General features: G+C 35.6%; 2 protein-coding genes across 2 annotated transcripts; both read left to right on the top strand.

Moving 5' to 3' along the window:
• Positions 1-218: 218 nt before the first annotated feature.
• On the top strand, positions 219-4,710 carry LOC145089676 (uncharacterized). The gene is made up of 3 exons (XM_079028079.1): positions 219-1,411; positions 1,502-1,650; positions 1,757-4,710. The coding sequence occupies exons 1-3, from the start codon at positions 219-221 to the stop codon at positions 4,708-4,710; spliced, it is 4,296 nt and encodes a 1,431-aa protein (XP_078884205.1).
• Positions 4,711-8,053: 3,343 nt separating this feature from the next.
• On the top strand, positions 8,054-10,090 carry LOC145087072 (UBP1-associated protein 2B-like). Its single transcript, XM_079024973.1, has 2 exons — positions 8,054-9,458; positions 9,843-10,090. Coding segments are annotated over exons 1-2 (1,284 nt in total). The 5' UTR covers positions 8,054-8,175; the 3' UTR covers positions 9,844-10,090.
• Positions 10,091-11,899: the final 1,809 nt, after the last annotated feature.

Here is an 11,899-nt window from a genome sequence, read left to right as displayed (position 1 = left end):
ATTTTTTCTGTGTGATATGTGATTGTATATTTTCGATTACAGAGGTGGGTACGTGGGAATATTTTTCTGTCATATGTGATTGTATATACCTGTTGTTGTTGTTCTTCGAAGCATTTGTCGATTTCACTTTTAAGTTAGTTGTTTTCCGGTTGTTGGATTTCTGTTGTGTCGAATGTTGGGTTTCTGTTGTGTTCGTTGTTTCTATTGTTTTTCATACAATGTTTCCTAGTAAGCGTAGGGGGGAATCCACTTCTGGTGCATCAGGTTCTCGCCGATCACGTAGGAAGTTGCTTCTTGTAGATGCTTCTATATTGCCTGTGTATTATGACTGCGGTGACTGTTGTTGTATATGTGAGTTTTGTGGTGCGTTTTTTTGGTATTATGAAAGGGTATTATACTTATCTCGGGTTGATCATCCACGTTATACTAAGTGTTGCAAATCAGGTGTTGTTGTTCTCCCGCCCCCTGTTCCTCCACTTGATGTACTCTGTGAATTTTTTGAAGACGACCACTTTATGCGAAACATACGGGCATATAATTCTATGTTTTCCATGACCTCCTTTGGTGCAAAAGTGGATGATGAGATCAATAAAGGTCGTGGACCTTATGTGTTCAAGGTTTCCGGCCAGATATTTCATTGGATTGGTTCGTTCTTTCCGCAAGATGATAAACAACCCCGATTTTTACAGATGTACATGTATGACACTGATAACGAGCTATCTAATAGGCTACGTTCTTTCCGTGGTGAAAATAATGTGGTCTTATCAGAAGAGGTTGTTGCTACTTTGAATCGTATGTTGGATACACATAACGAGTATGTGCGTACCTTCAAAACGGCGAGAGAAATGGCTCAAACAATGAGGTTGGATTCATATGGTGTTCGTCTGTTTAATAATGTGCCTGATAGAAGATACGGTCCACCAATTCCTGGTAGTTTAGGTTGTATAGTTTATGGTGATGATACATGTGGTGTTGCTTATGATATTGTTGTGTATTCTAAATCCGGAAGAGTTCAACAGGTCAGTAAACTACATCCTAGCTACATGCCTTTGCAATATCCATTATTGTTTCCTCATGGCGAAGACGAATGGTCACCTGGGTTATATCTTCGTGGTCATTATACGTCAGAGGATAGGAATTTAACGAATAATATGTATTATAGCTACCAAATTCACGATCGACGTGCTGTTTATTCTCTAATTCTACGTGCCGGAAGACTTTTTCAACAATATTTGGTTGATGCATATATCTGTATTGAACAATCAAGACTCGACTACATACATCATAATCAGCAACAGCTACGTTCAGAGTACATCAGTGGTGTTTATGATGCTTTATCGAAAGGGGATACAGATGGTCGTGTTATTGGTAAACGGATTTTTCTTCCTGCTTCGTTTGTTGGTGGACCAAGGTACATGTATAAACATTACCAAGACGCATTGGCTATATGTAGAGTTCATGGTAAACCTCAATACTTTATTACCTTTACTTGCAATGTAAGATGGCCGGAATATAGGAGGTACATGGATGTTGTCGGTCAAAGTGATATCCAAGATAGGCCAGATATTATTGCTCGCATTTTCCATATTAAAGTGCACGCTTTCATTACTTTTCTTAAAGAGGACAAAACTTTTGGTGAGGTAGATGCATGTGAGTTCATTTGCTTTTTTCTGTTTGTGATTATATCTTCTTTGTATTTACTTTTCAGTGTCCCTGATGTCTTATGAAATATTAATGTTTTTTGTCTTATATGTAGATCTATACACCATTGAATTTCAGAAAAGAGGATTGCCTCATTGTCATACACTCTTGTGGGTTACTTCACCATTTAAAATACGGGATGCTGAAGATGTAGATAAATATATAACTGCTGAGTTGCCGGACTTCGCATCTGAACCCGCATTGTATAGAACGGTTACTACATGTATGCTGCATGGTCCATGTGGTTTGTTGAATGTATGCGCTCCTTGCATGCAAGATATGAAGTGCACCAAACATTTTCCGAGACCGTTTGTATCATCAACAACTTTCGATCAAAACGGTTATGTTCGCTATAGAAGACGACAAGGATCTTATCATACGTTAGGGAATGGCATCACGATTGATAACAGATATGTGGTTCCATACAACAAGCGTCTATGTAGCCGTTTTGATGCTCACATAAATGTCGAGTACTGTGGTTGGAATATGATGATTAAGTACCTATTCAAGTACATTTCAAAAGGTGTAGATCGTGTTCGGTTCACTCTTCAAAGATCAAAAATTGATTGTGCTACCTCCTCCTCTACTACATCTAATGCTGTTAATGAAATCAAAGAATTCTTGGATGGTCGATATATATGCCCACATGAAGCATCGTGGAGGATCTTAAATTTTCCTATTCACGAACGTCATCCGGCGGTTCAAGTTTTAGCAGTTCACCTAGAAGGTATGCAAACTACTATTTTCAAAGAAAACGCAAGGCTTGATACAATAATTGATATTCCAACCTTTGGTGTAACAACATTGACGGAATGGTTCCGTAATAATCAAGCGGATACACGAGGTGTTAACCTTACATATACTGATTATCCGAGCATATACCGATGGGACACTACTGCTAAAGCCTGGATTCATAGAGCCATTACAACTAAAAGAACCAACACAACTATTGGCAGACTTGCATATGTGCACCCAACTGCAGGAGAGTTGTTTTACTTACGGATTTTACTTTCCCATCAAAAAGGATGTAGGTCATTCAGTGATATCAAAACTGTTCATGGGAGAACATATTCTTCTTTTCGTGACACATGTGAGGTATTGGGTTTGACCGGTGATGATAGAGAATGGTTAAGAGCTTTCGATGAGGCGGCTTCTTGGGCAACTGCTGCTGAATTACGATCACTTTTTTGCAATTTGCTATTATTCTGCGAGGTAGGCAGTCCCGTATTACTGTGGGAGTCAGCAAAAAGCAAAATGGGCGATGACATATGTCATGCTTTTACTCATGCTTCCTCAGATTCTCAACTTATACCAAATGCCACCACTGTTGAAGAGCAAGTGCTTTTGGAAATTCAGAAAATTCTTCTTGCTTCAACTCCATCAAGATCTCTTATAGATTTTGGATTGCCCGTGCCATCCCCATCTATTTTAGCTGCTCTAAGAAATCGACTTCTTCTTGAAGAAACAAACTACAACACAAAATTGTTATCCACTCAACATGCTTGTATGGTTTCAAAGTTGAATCCATATCAACTCAAAATCTATCAACATGTTGTCACCGCTGAAGAAAACAAAAAGCAATTACTCCTTTTTGTTTATGGACACGGAGGTACAGGTAAAACGTATTTGTGGACAACCATTCTTTCGTATTTCAGATCTATAGGAAAAATAGTTTTGGCTGTTGCAGCATCAGGTATTGCATCATTGTTGTTACCTTCAGGCCGTACCGCACACTCCAGGTTTGTTATTCCACTTGATCTTAACGGCAAACGTTCATGCAACATTAAAAAGAAAACACAGTTAGCGGAGCTTCTAAAGAGAACATCTATGATTATATGGGATGAAGCTCCAATGAGTGATCGTCGTTGTTTTGAATTTCTTGACAAATCATTAAGAGATGTTCTTGAGGATGACACACGGTTTTTTGGTGGGATGTCAATGTTGTTAGGAGGTGATTTTCGCCAAACACTACCTGTTCAACCTAAAAGTAGGAAAGAACAGATAATCAATCTAACCTTACCGAATTCTTATCTTTGGTCACATTTTACCGTCTATAGATTACATTGTAATGTGCGACTGTCTAAAACAGAGACTTCAGTTGTCTCTTCAAGTCACACATCTGATTTTGCTTCGTGGTTGCTTGACATTGGCAATGGAAAGATAGGAACTCCAGATAAAGATGATCCAGAAAATACAAAGATTATACATATACCGCAACCTCTCCTTATCAGATCAGAAAACATGGGATTAGAATCGCTTATAGATTTCGTTTATGGTTATGACATGCTAGCCAATCCAACTCCTGAAGATTTATCTGTCAGGGCTATTATATGTCCCAAAAATGAGACAGCAGACCGAGTGAATACTTTAATATTATCAAAAACCAAAGGTGAACAGATTATATACAACAGTAGTGACTCTATCAAATCACCAGGTCGAGATACATTAGAACTAGATGCACTGTATCCACAAGAATATATAAACAATTTAGATTTCTCTGGTGTTCCTCCACATAAACTGTTGTTAAAAGTTAACACACCAGTTATGATTTTAAGAAATATTAACCAAAGGGAAGGATTGTGCAATGGAACACGATTAATCATTACACAATTACTGCCTTTTGTTATTGAGGCTTCCATAATAACAGGGACGTTAATAGGCAAACGGGTATACATTCCGAGAATTAGATTTGTACACAATAGTTCAGACTTACCATTCATCTTCACTCGAAAACAGTTTCCCATCAAAGTCTGTTACGCAATGACTATAAATAAAAGTCAAGGGCAGTCGCTCAAAAAAGTTGGTTTATTTCTTGAAAACTCCGTATTCACACACGGTCAACTGTATGTTGCCATATCAAGGGCAACTTCCCTAGACTCAATCAAGATTCTACTACAACAAGACGATAATTTACCAGTGAACTGTACCAAGAATGTCGTATTCAGTGATTTGTTAACAAAAGTTGACATGCGTGAGGTCTACATATCATATACATCCACACAGATATGATATACGTCAAATATGTTACCAAATCCTCTATTTTTCCCATAATCAACTTTTGTACCCGCTCTAAAATCATACTTAGTGTGTGTGATATATATATATATATATATATATATATATATATATATATACTAACAAATTTTCATTTTATTATTTTAGCAGACATATGACGTCGCAGTTAGATAGAGTATCAAACCTCTACTTTGGTTCACCAGGAAACCCACTTGAAGTACGTGTATTGCGAAGATGGACATTTCATTTTAGGAAAAACGTGCTATGGTTCATTGTCGTTGACAAATATGTAAACTACATAACACATCTGTTCAATACCTTATTGAAACTCATTTATATATATACAACAATAATGAGTTTGTTTAATCAGGGAGAGGCAATTCAACTACTGGAAGAAAGGGAAAATCAGGCACATGCTGAATCGAAATTGTCACTTGGACAATGTTATCGCATTACAGACTACACATGCACCACCCCTGACAAGTATCAAAAAATATTGGATAACCCTGTCCATATGAATATTGGTGAAGCATCAACAATTGAAAGCATATCAGATACTGCCTTGCTTCCAACACACTGGTTTCACTTTCGCCCACGATCACATTTCCAAATAATAGCTGACAAGAATGTTGACTATCCAGGTAAAATAATCAATTTCAGATACTAATGTCCGCTAATGTAATGAAAATACTTCACACAGATAGAATCTAACATGAAGATTCATCTAATGTAAATGTTCAAATTTTATTGGCATTTTCATTAACATCACAGATCGGGAGAAAAAAAACAAAGAACCTTTCATAACAATAACCGTGACAGATGAGAAGTCACAACTATTGCATTAATATATAAATGTAGATGTATATTGCCTAACTCTTTATACTGCAAAAATAACACAAGCGCCGAGGAGACTACAATACTTCTGTGGAAAGAGTGCATTGATTCATCTGAGAAATTTAACCGGAATGCTTTGATGTCGACCTCTGGCACAACCGTTGTTGTCTTCACCAACATGAAATCCACCTTATACAATGGTTAGTTAAAAAATACACACCATTTACACGACTATCTTTATGTTCCTACAATAACATGATGCCAACATTCACTATACAGGAAGTTTAACATTGAAAAGTACCAGTGCAACATACATGTACATAAATCCCGAAATTCCCGAAACACAAGATTTGATCGAAAGGTATACCACACACTTTCTTCTTTACACTCAAAAACTAAAACTAAAATTTCAATTTGGATTCATAGTCACAAACAGATACAACATAATGAGTTCTTATTACATACGTTTACACATCATCAGGTTTGGCAACCAATTTCACTCAATACCATCTCCATCACCAGTAACAATAACCTTACAGCAGTTAAAAGCCTCAGACTACTCTCAAATAGTGGTAAAAAATCATACACAAATGTTACTTCATGATTCTACTTGTAATAACTATTACTGAGTATCCAAAAAATACATCAGGATAAAAAATTTGTTATAAAGGCTACAATATCCGACTTTGTCTTTAAAGATTGTTGGTTTCATGTTACCTGCAATACATGTGGAAAGTCAACAAATAAAAAGGGCAACGATTGGTTCTGCATAAAACACGGAACTGTCAATGATCCCAAGCTTCTGTATGCACTGCTCCAAACGATACTATATTATTTATTATCAATAAAAGTATGTGCATAACAACATTTATATTGACAGTTACAAGGTTTCGGCAATTTTAACGGATATCACAGACTCAGCAACAATCTTCATGACTGACGAGGCCGCGCGTGCCCTAACAAACATCAGTTCACAAGATATCATCAACATGTATCCTAATGAAGACATGAAAAAGCTACCACCACCACTTCAGAAATCTAAAGGTTCAACCAAAAATGTCTATATACAATGTAAAAATCCATCCACCCCCAATAACATACGCTTTGCAATCACATCAACAACCAATATTGAAAGTACAAAGTCCACATTGACATCACCAACAAATGTACCAGTAACACCATCAACAACAATGGATCAGACAACTAAACGAAAAACAAAAACGCAAACAACTGCAACATCACACAGAAGTGGAAAACAACTTTGTTATGAAGAAACAGGTAAACAACATCATTCTACCACCTATATAGCAAAAGATATATAACCACTTTATATCCGTTCACAGATGATGCAGCTGAAAGACCCCGTCCAAAACGACAAAGGTACAGAGACTAAGCAAGAATAACAGACCAACAAGAAGATGACAGCATCAGCATCAACATGCCCACCCATCAACAATAAAATCACAATGTCATATATAAATATATGTACAATGAAACATAAGACTTCTTTTGTTGTATTGTTAAAATCCACACAATAACACATTTACTTCCATGTGCAGAGCATAGGTATTGCTTAACGCACATACATGACAACAAAGACTTTTAAATTCACTACATATTTACCTTTCTCTTCGATAAACTGTCACCATTGATCAAAATGCTCCGTTCCTCACTATTCTCAATCATAAGCTCCAGCAAATCATAATTTGAATCCACCAACTGAACTGTGCCCGTTTCTTTTTGTCATACGGCTTAAAGGGTTATTCACAGTACTCCACCGACACCGAAATTGACATATTCGATCTATCCTATTCAAGAAATTCGTAACAGATTCTTCGAACGGTATCTAAATCTGTTCTCTCATGCCTCTTACCTTCTTCCAATTACATATGTAAAACGAATTTAGGGTAGACATACCAGACCCCTTTCTGATAAACCATTTTCGTGAATAGAGGAGACGAGTAACCCGACTCGGGTTTAATTTTTACCCAAAACTAAACATTTACAAGTTATTAAAACTTAAGTCCTTTAAACAACTCAATTTATCTTAATATACCCTTTTTTTACTCTTATAATAAAAACTAACCTACTAAAAGAACATTTCAAATTAGCACCGGGCTTTCTTTAGTTTTCCTTCTTTCCGACTAACAATCGTTCATCTCTCCAACGAAACAACGGATTCCCTTAACACAACTACTTTCAATCACATTGTATTTAGGGGCAATTTGGACATTTGTAACTGATGTAAATGGTTATTTGTCCAAGTAAGAAGTTTTTTGATCCAACCCTTACCTCTCTAACCAAGGGCTCCAACTATTTTTTTTATTACATATTTTTTATATTCACCGTTACAAATATATATATATATATATATATATATATATATATATATATATATATATATATATATATATATAGAAAAATAATTAAAAATGCCCCGTGGTTTACCACGGGTTTACCTACTAGTGTATTATTTATTTCTCAACAATAAAATATAGGTTAAAACAACCTTTCACGAATGGTATCGATACACCCCCATTTCCCCATTTCTCTCCCATCTCCTTCGTCCATACATTACTCGCAACAGTGTTAGAGTGATATTTTCTCGATCCTCTCTCTGTAACAATGGTGAAAACCGCAGCGAATAAGCAAAAGCCGGCCAAGAAACCATTAAACGCCAACAAGAAGAAGTTCGTAAAGACAAAGAAGAAGAAAAATGTTGCAGAAAAATCGATCATCTCAAACACATCAGCTAATCAAGCTGCCGAGACATCTTCGGATTCTGATGTGGAAGAAAACTCACCTGAACAGATCCAGAAGCTCATCGAACCATACACTAAGGACCAGTTAATCGAAATTCTCATCAACGCCGCCATAGCAAACCCTTCGCTTTACACCCGAATTCGTGACGCCGCCGACAGTGACGAGTCCCACCGGAAGATATTCGTCTACGGCCTTGGCTGGGACACTACTAAGGAAACCCTAACTCTCGCCTTCCAACCGTACGGCGAAATCGAGGATTGTAACGTCGTCATTGACCGTGTCACTGGGAAAGCGAAGGGCTTTGGGTTCGTTCAATTTAGGTCACGGAAAGGGGCAATGAAAGCTCTCAAAGAACCAAAGAAGAAGATTAACAACCGAATGGCGTCGTGTCAGTTGGCATCATTAGGGTCTGCAATCGCCGGCTCCACGGACAACGCCAGTAGGAAGATTTATGTTAGTAACGTTCAACCCGATGCCGATGCAGAGCGATTACGAGCATTCTTCTCCAAATTTGGGGAAATCGAGACAGGTCCATTAGGGTTTAATTCGTCAACAGGAAAGTCACGTGGCTTTGCTTTGTTTGTGTATAAGACTCAAGAAGGGTTTAGAAAGGCTTTAGAAGAGCCTTACAAAGTATTCGAAGGACATAAATTGCATTGCCAGAAGGCAGCCGACGGGAAAAACAAGGGAGTTGCAACTTCATCTCCGGCGACTGTAACCACACCTGTTGTCCAACAACCTACCCCTCAAATGATGGCTGCTGTTGCTGCGACTCAAAATTTTGGAATGTTCAATCAATCTCTGGGATTGAACCCTATGTATGGAGGTTTATTTTCAAATCAAAACGCAGGGTTTCTCGCAGCAAATCCTCTTTATGCTTCAGGGGTTTTGGGGCAACTGGGTGCTGCTATTGGTGGCGCACAACCCGGGTTAGGTAGTTACTATGGTGGTGCACCCATGGGTGTTGATAATACGTCATTGCTAGGGGCTACTCCCCCAATGCTACAGGGTGTAGGCCTACTAAATGCCTACCCGAAGAAGAAAGTAGGATCAGCTGCTTTGACTTCAGGTTCAGGTTCAGCTTCTGGTTCCAGGTCTCAAGGTGGTGGTGGTGGCTCTTTCGGTGGTTATCAATCTCACTCGTGGTATGATCTAATGGATTGTTTTTGGTTCTTTTCTGTATATATTCACTTGAATCTATCTTTATTGTTTTTAGAATGTTTTGTAGTAGTGTTGTTTCATATTGCAGGAGGCAATTCGAATTTAAAATGGATTAAAAAAAAATACTCTTTTGGGTTCAAATAGAACATGTGGTCTATAATATATCTTAATCTTAACTCATGCATCCAAAAAAAAGAAACATTCTGCATTTATTCATTCATATGTTTTTCCATTTTTGAAAGTTGAGTTTTAAGTTGGTTTTTTCATGATTTTTGTTTTTTTAAAAGTTGAGATGTTTTGGTACTACTACAATTTTGAAAGTGAAGTCTATTTGTTCTCTTTTTACATGTTGAGTTGTGTATTTGCAGATGAAGTACAGCTGTCATTGAGGTTAATTTTCAGTGAGTATTGAAGAATGAATATGTTTTAAAGGCTTTATTTTCTGTTGGTGGCTATATCTTGGAAGTTGTGCATGTACAAAGATCTTTCCTATTTCAATCATCAAATCCTTCTCATTTTTGCTGTTTTCTTTTATGAATATTTTTGAATATATACTTTAATAATTTCCTTGTATGGATTTGATGACATTTTATATCCTTCATCCTATTTTACTTTCTTCATAGTTTTCCTATTGATTTCTTGATTTCAAATGGCTTATGCATGTTCCTTCTATGTCTTGAAGATGACATGGTTGATAATTTTTTTTGTTCTTTATTGGTTCAAGAGTTATATTAATTTATTTTTGTTTTGTTATTTGTGTTGACAATTCTTTATTAGTTTTGTAGTTGGTTTTTGAGGCTTTAATTTGCATAAACTTCTTTATTTATATTAACTTTTTTCTGTTTTATGGGAGTTGAACAGAATGATACTGATTTATGGTTTTACTTGTTTAAATTGGATGTTTTATGGTTTGTAGTTGGTTTTTGAAGTTTTAATTTGCATATCTTTTTAAATCTGTTTTCCAATTGATTGATAAACTGTTGTATAAAGTTTCTTTTGATATTTTTTGTTCTTTGAAAAATTGTGAATTGGTAGTGTTGTGTTCATGCTAAATGAAAGAGCTAAATTTTTTGTAATAGAATATTAGATGTATTACTTTCTAATGTAACTTCCTCATAGAAATAAATTATTTATATTTTTGTATTTATAATAGTAACGTATTATATGTCTTTGGCTAATAATAGCCATGAAACTTGAGCATATTTCACAGGTTTTAGATGACCTTACTATTTTGGGTAAATAAGTGTAACTGTGCTGTCATTATGTGTAAAATAAAACTACATTGCTTGTATTGGTGATAATATGGTAAAGATAATCTCTGGAAATTGCCTTTATTTTCAGTTCTCCTATTTCATTGTTATTTACTTTTTAAAATTTTGTGTGATTAGTAATAGCTTTTAGTGAGTAATAAAATACGCAAAACTATAAGAAGTTGCTAAAGAATGCAGGGTTTACCTTTTTGGTTAATTTGTATATGAATGAGCTGATTTTATTTATATTGTTATCTATAATCTATAATGAGTAAATAAGGAAAATCAAAATTATTTGGCCAAAATTTTGTCAAATGGGTTAAAAGTCATTAAAAAATTTAGTTTTAGGGATAATGACTTATAAGGTAACATAGTTTTGTTTTTATAAACGTTTAGTCTTTTTCTTTTGTATGTATATGACAATTGAACTCTTTTGAATTGTTCACAAAATGCCATATGAACTGTTGGTGTATGTTTTCAAGCCAATGTGATTTGTTTTTGTACACATTTAATCACTTATGTTTAGGTTATGTATACATTTTGTCACTTATGTTTTGTATTTATATATATTTAGTCACTTATGTTTTGTTTAGAATTTCATCTTTTTCAAAAATAGCAAAGTTTTTGTTGCTTGTAGGAGGAAATTTACATTCTCTATATCTAATTCATCTGAGTTTTATCTCAGTGTGGGTTTTATGGATCTATTTTGGACATTTGGTTACCATAGGCTTTGGAATCTAGCTTGCTTGTTGGAGGGAACTTCTACAAAAATAAATGGTAGAATTTATCGATTAACAACCAAACAAATGAAAAATTATTATTCATAAAATTGAATATCTAAATATTCTAAGCCAAATGAGTTTACTTTGAGCATACAATTCTAACAGGGTTGACACTCCTTTAACAAATCTTCAAAAAGAACCGAATTCATTAGGATCGCATCAAGTAGAGCCTCAAGCTAAGAGATAAAGAATTAACTTGTTTGTTAATTTCAATCGAACTGTAACGACCCAAAAATCATGACCAAAAATTTCGTTTTTAATTTAATAAATAAACCACAAGTGTTAGCCATTCATTTCAAACATATCACATCAGAGTATCATGTCAAAAATATTATTTTATTTTATCAGAGTAAACATCCCATGCTAAAACTCCTTTGGTATGTGTGTCATGTG

This window comes from Lactuca serriola, chromosome 2 (assembly GCF_051521515.1).
Source record: "Lactuca serriola cultivar US96UC23 chromosome 2, Lser_US96UC23_V15, whole genome shotgun sequence".
Classification (NCBI taxonomy): Eukaryota; Viridiplantae; Streptophyta; class Magnoliopsida; order Asterales; family Asteraceae; genus Lactuca; species Lactuca serriola.
This window is presented reverse-complemented; position numbering and strand designations above follow the sequence as displayed.

Coding starts and splice junctions, on each gene's coding strand:
- LOC145089676 (XM_079028079.1), top strand. CDS start 219: ATGTTTCCTAGTAAGCGTAGGGGGGAATCCACTTCTGGTGCATCAGGT. Junction 1,412..1,501: donor TCGTTTGTTGGTGGACCAAG/GTACATGTATAA, acceptor TTGCAATGTAAG/ATGGCCGGAATATAGGAGGT. Junction 1,651..1,756: donor TTTTGGTGAGGTAGATGCAT/GTGAGTTCATTT, acceptor TCTTATATGTAG/ATCTATACACCATTGAATTT.
- LOC145087072 (XM_079024973.1), top strand. CDS start 8,176: ATGGTGAAAACCGCAGCGAATAAGCAAAAGCCGGCCAAGAAACCATTA.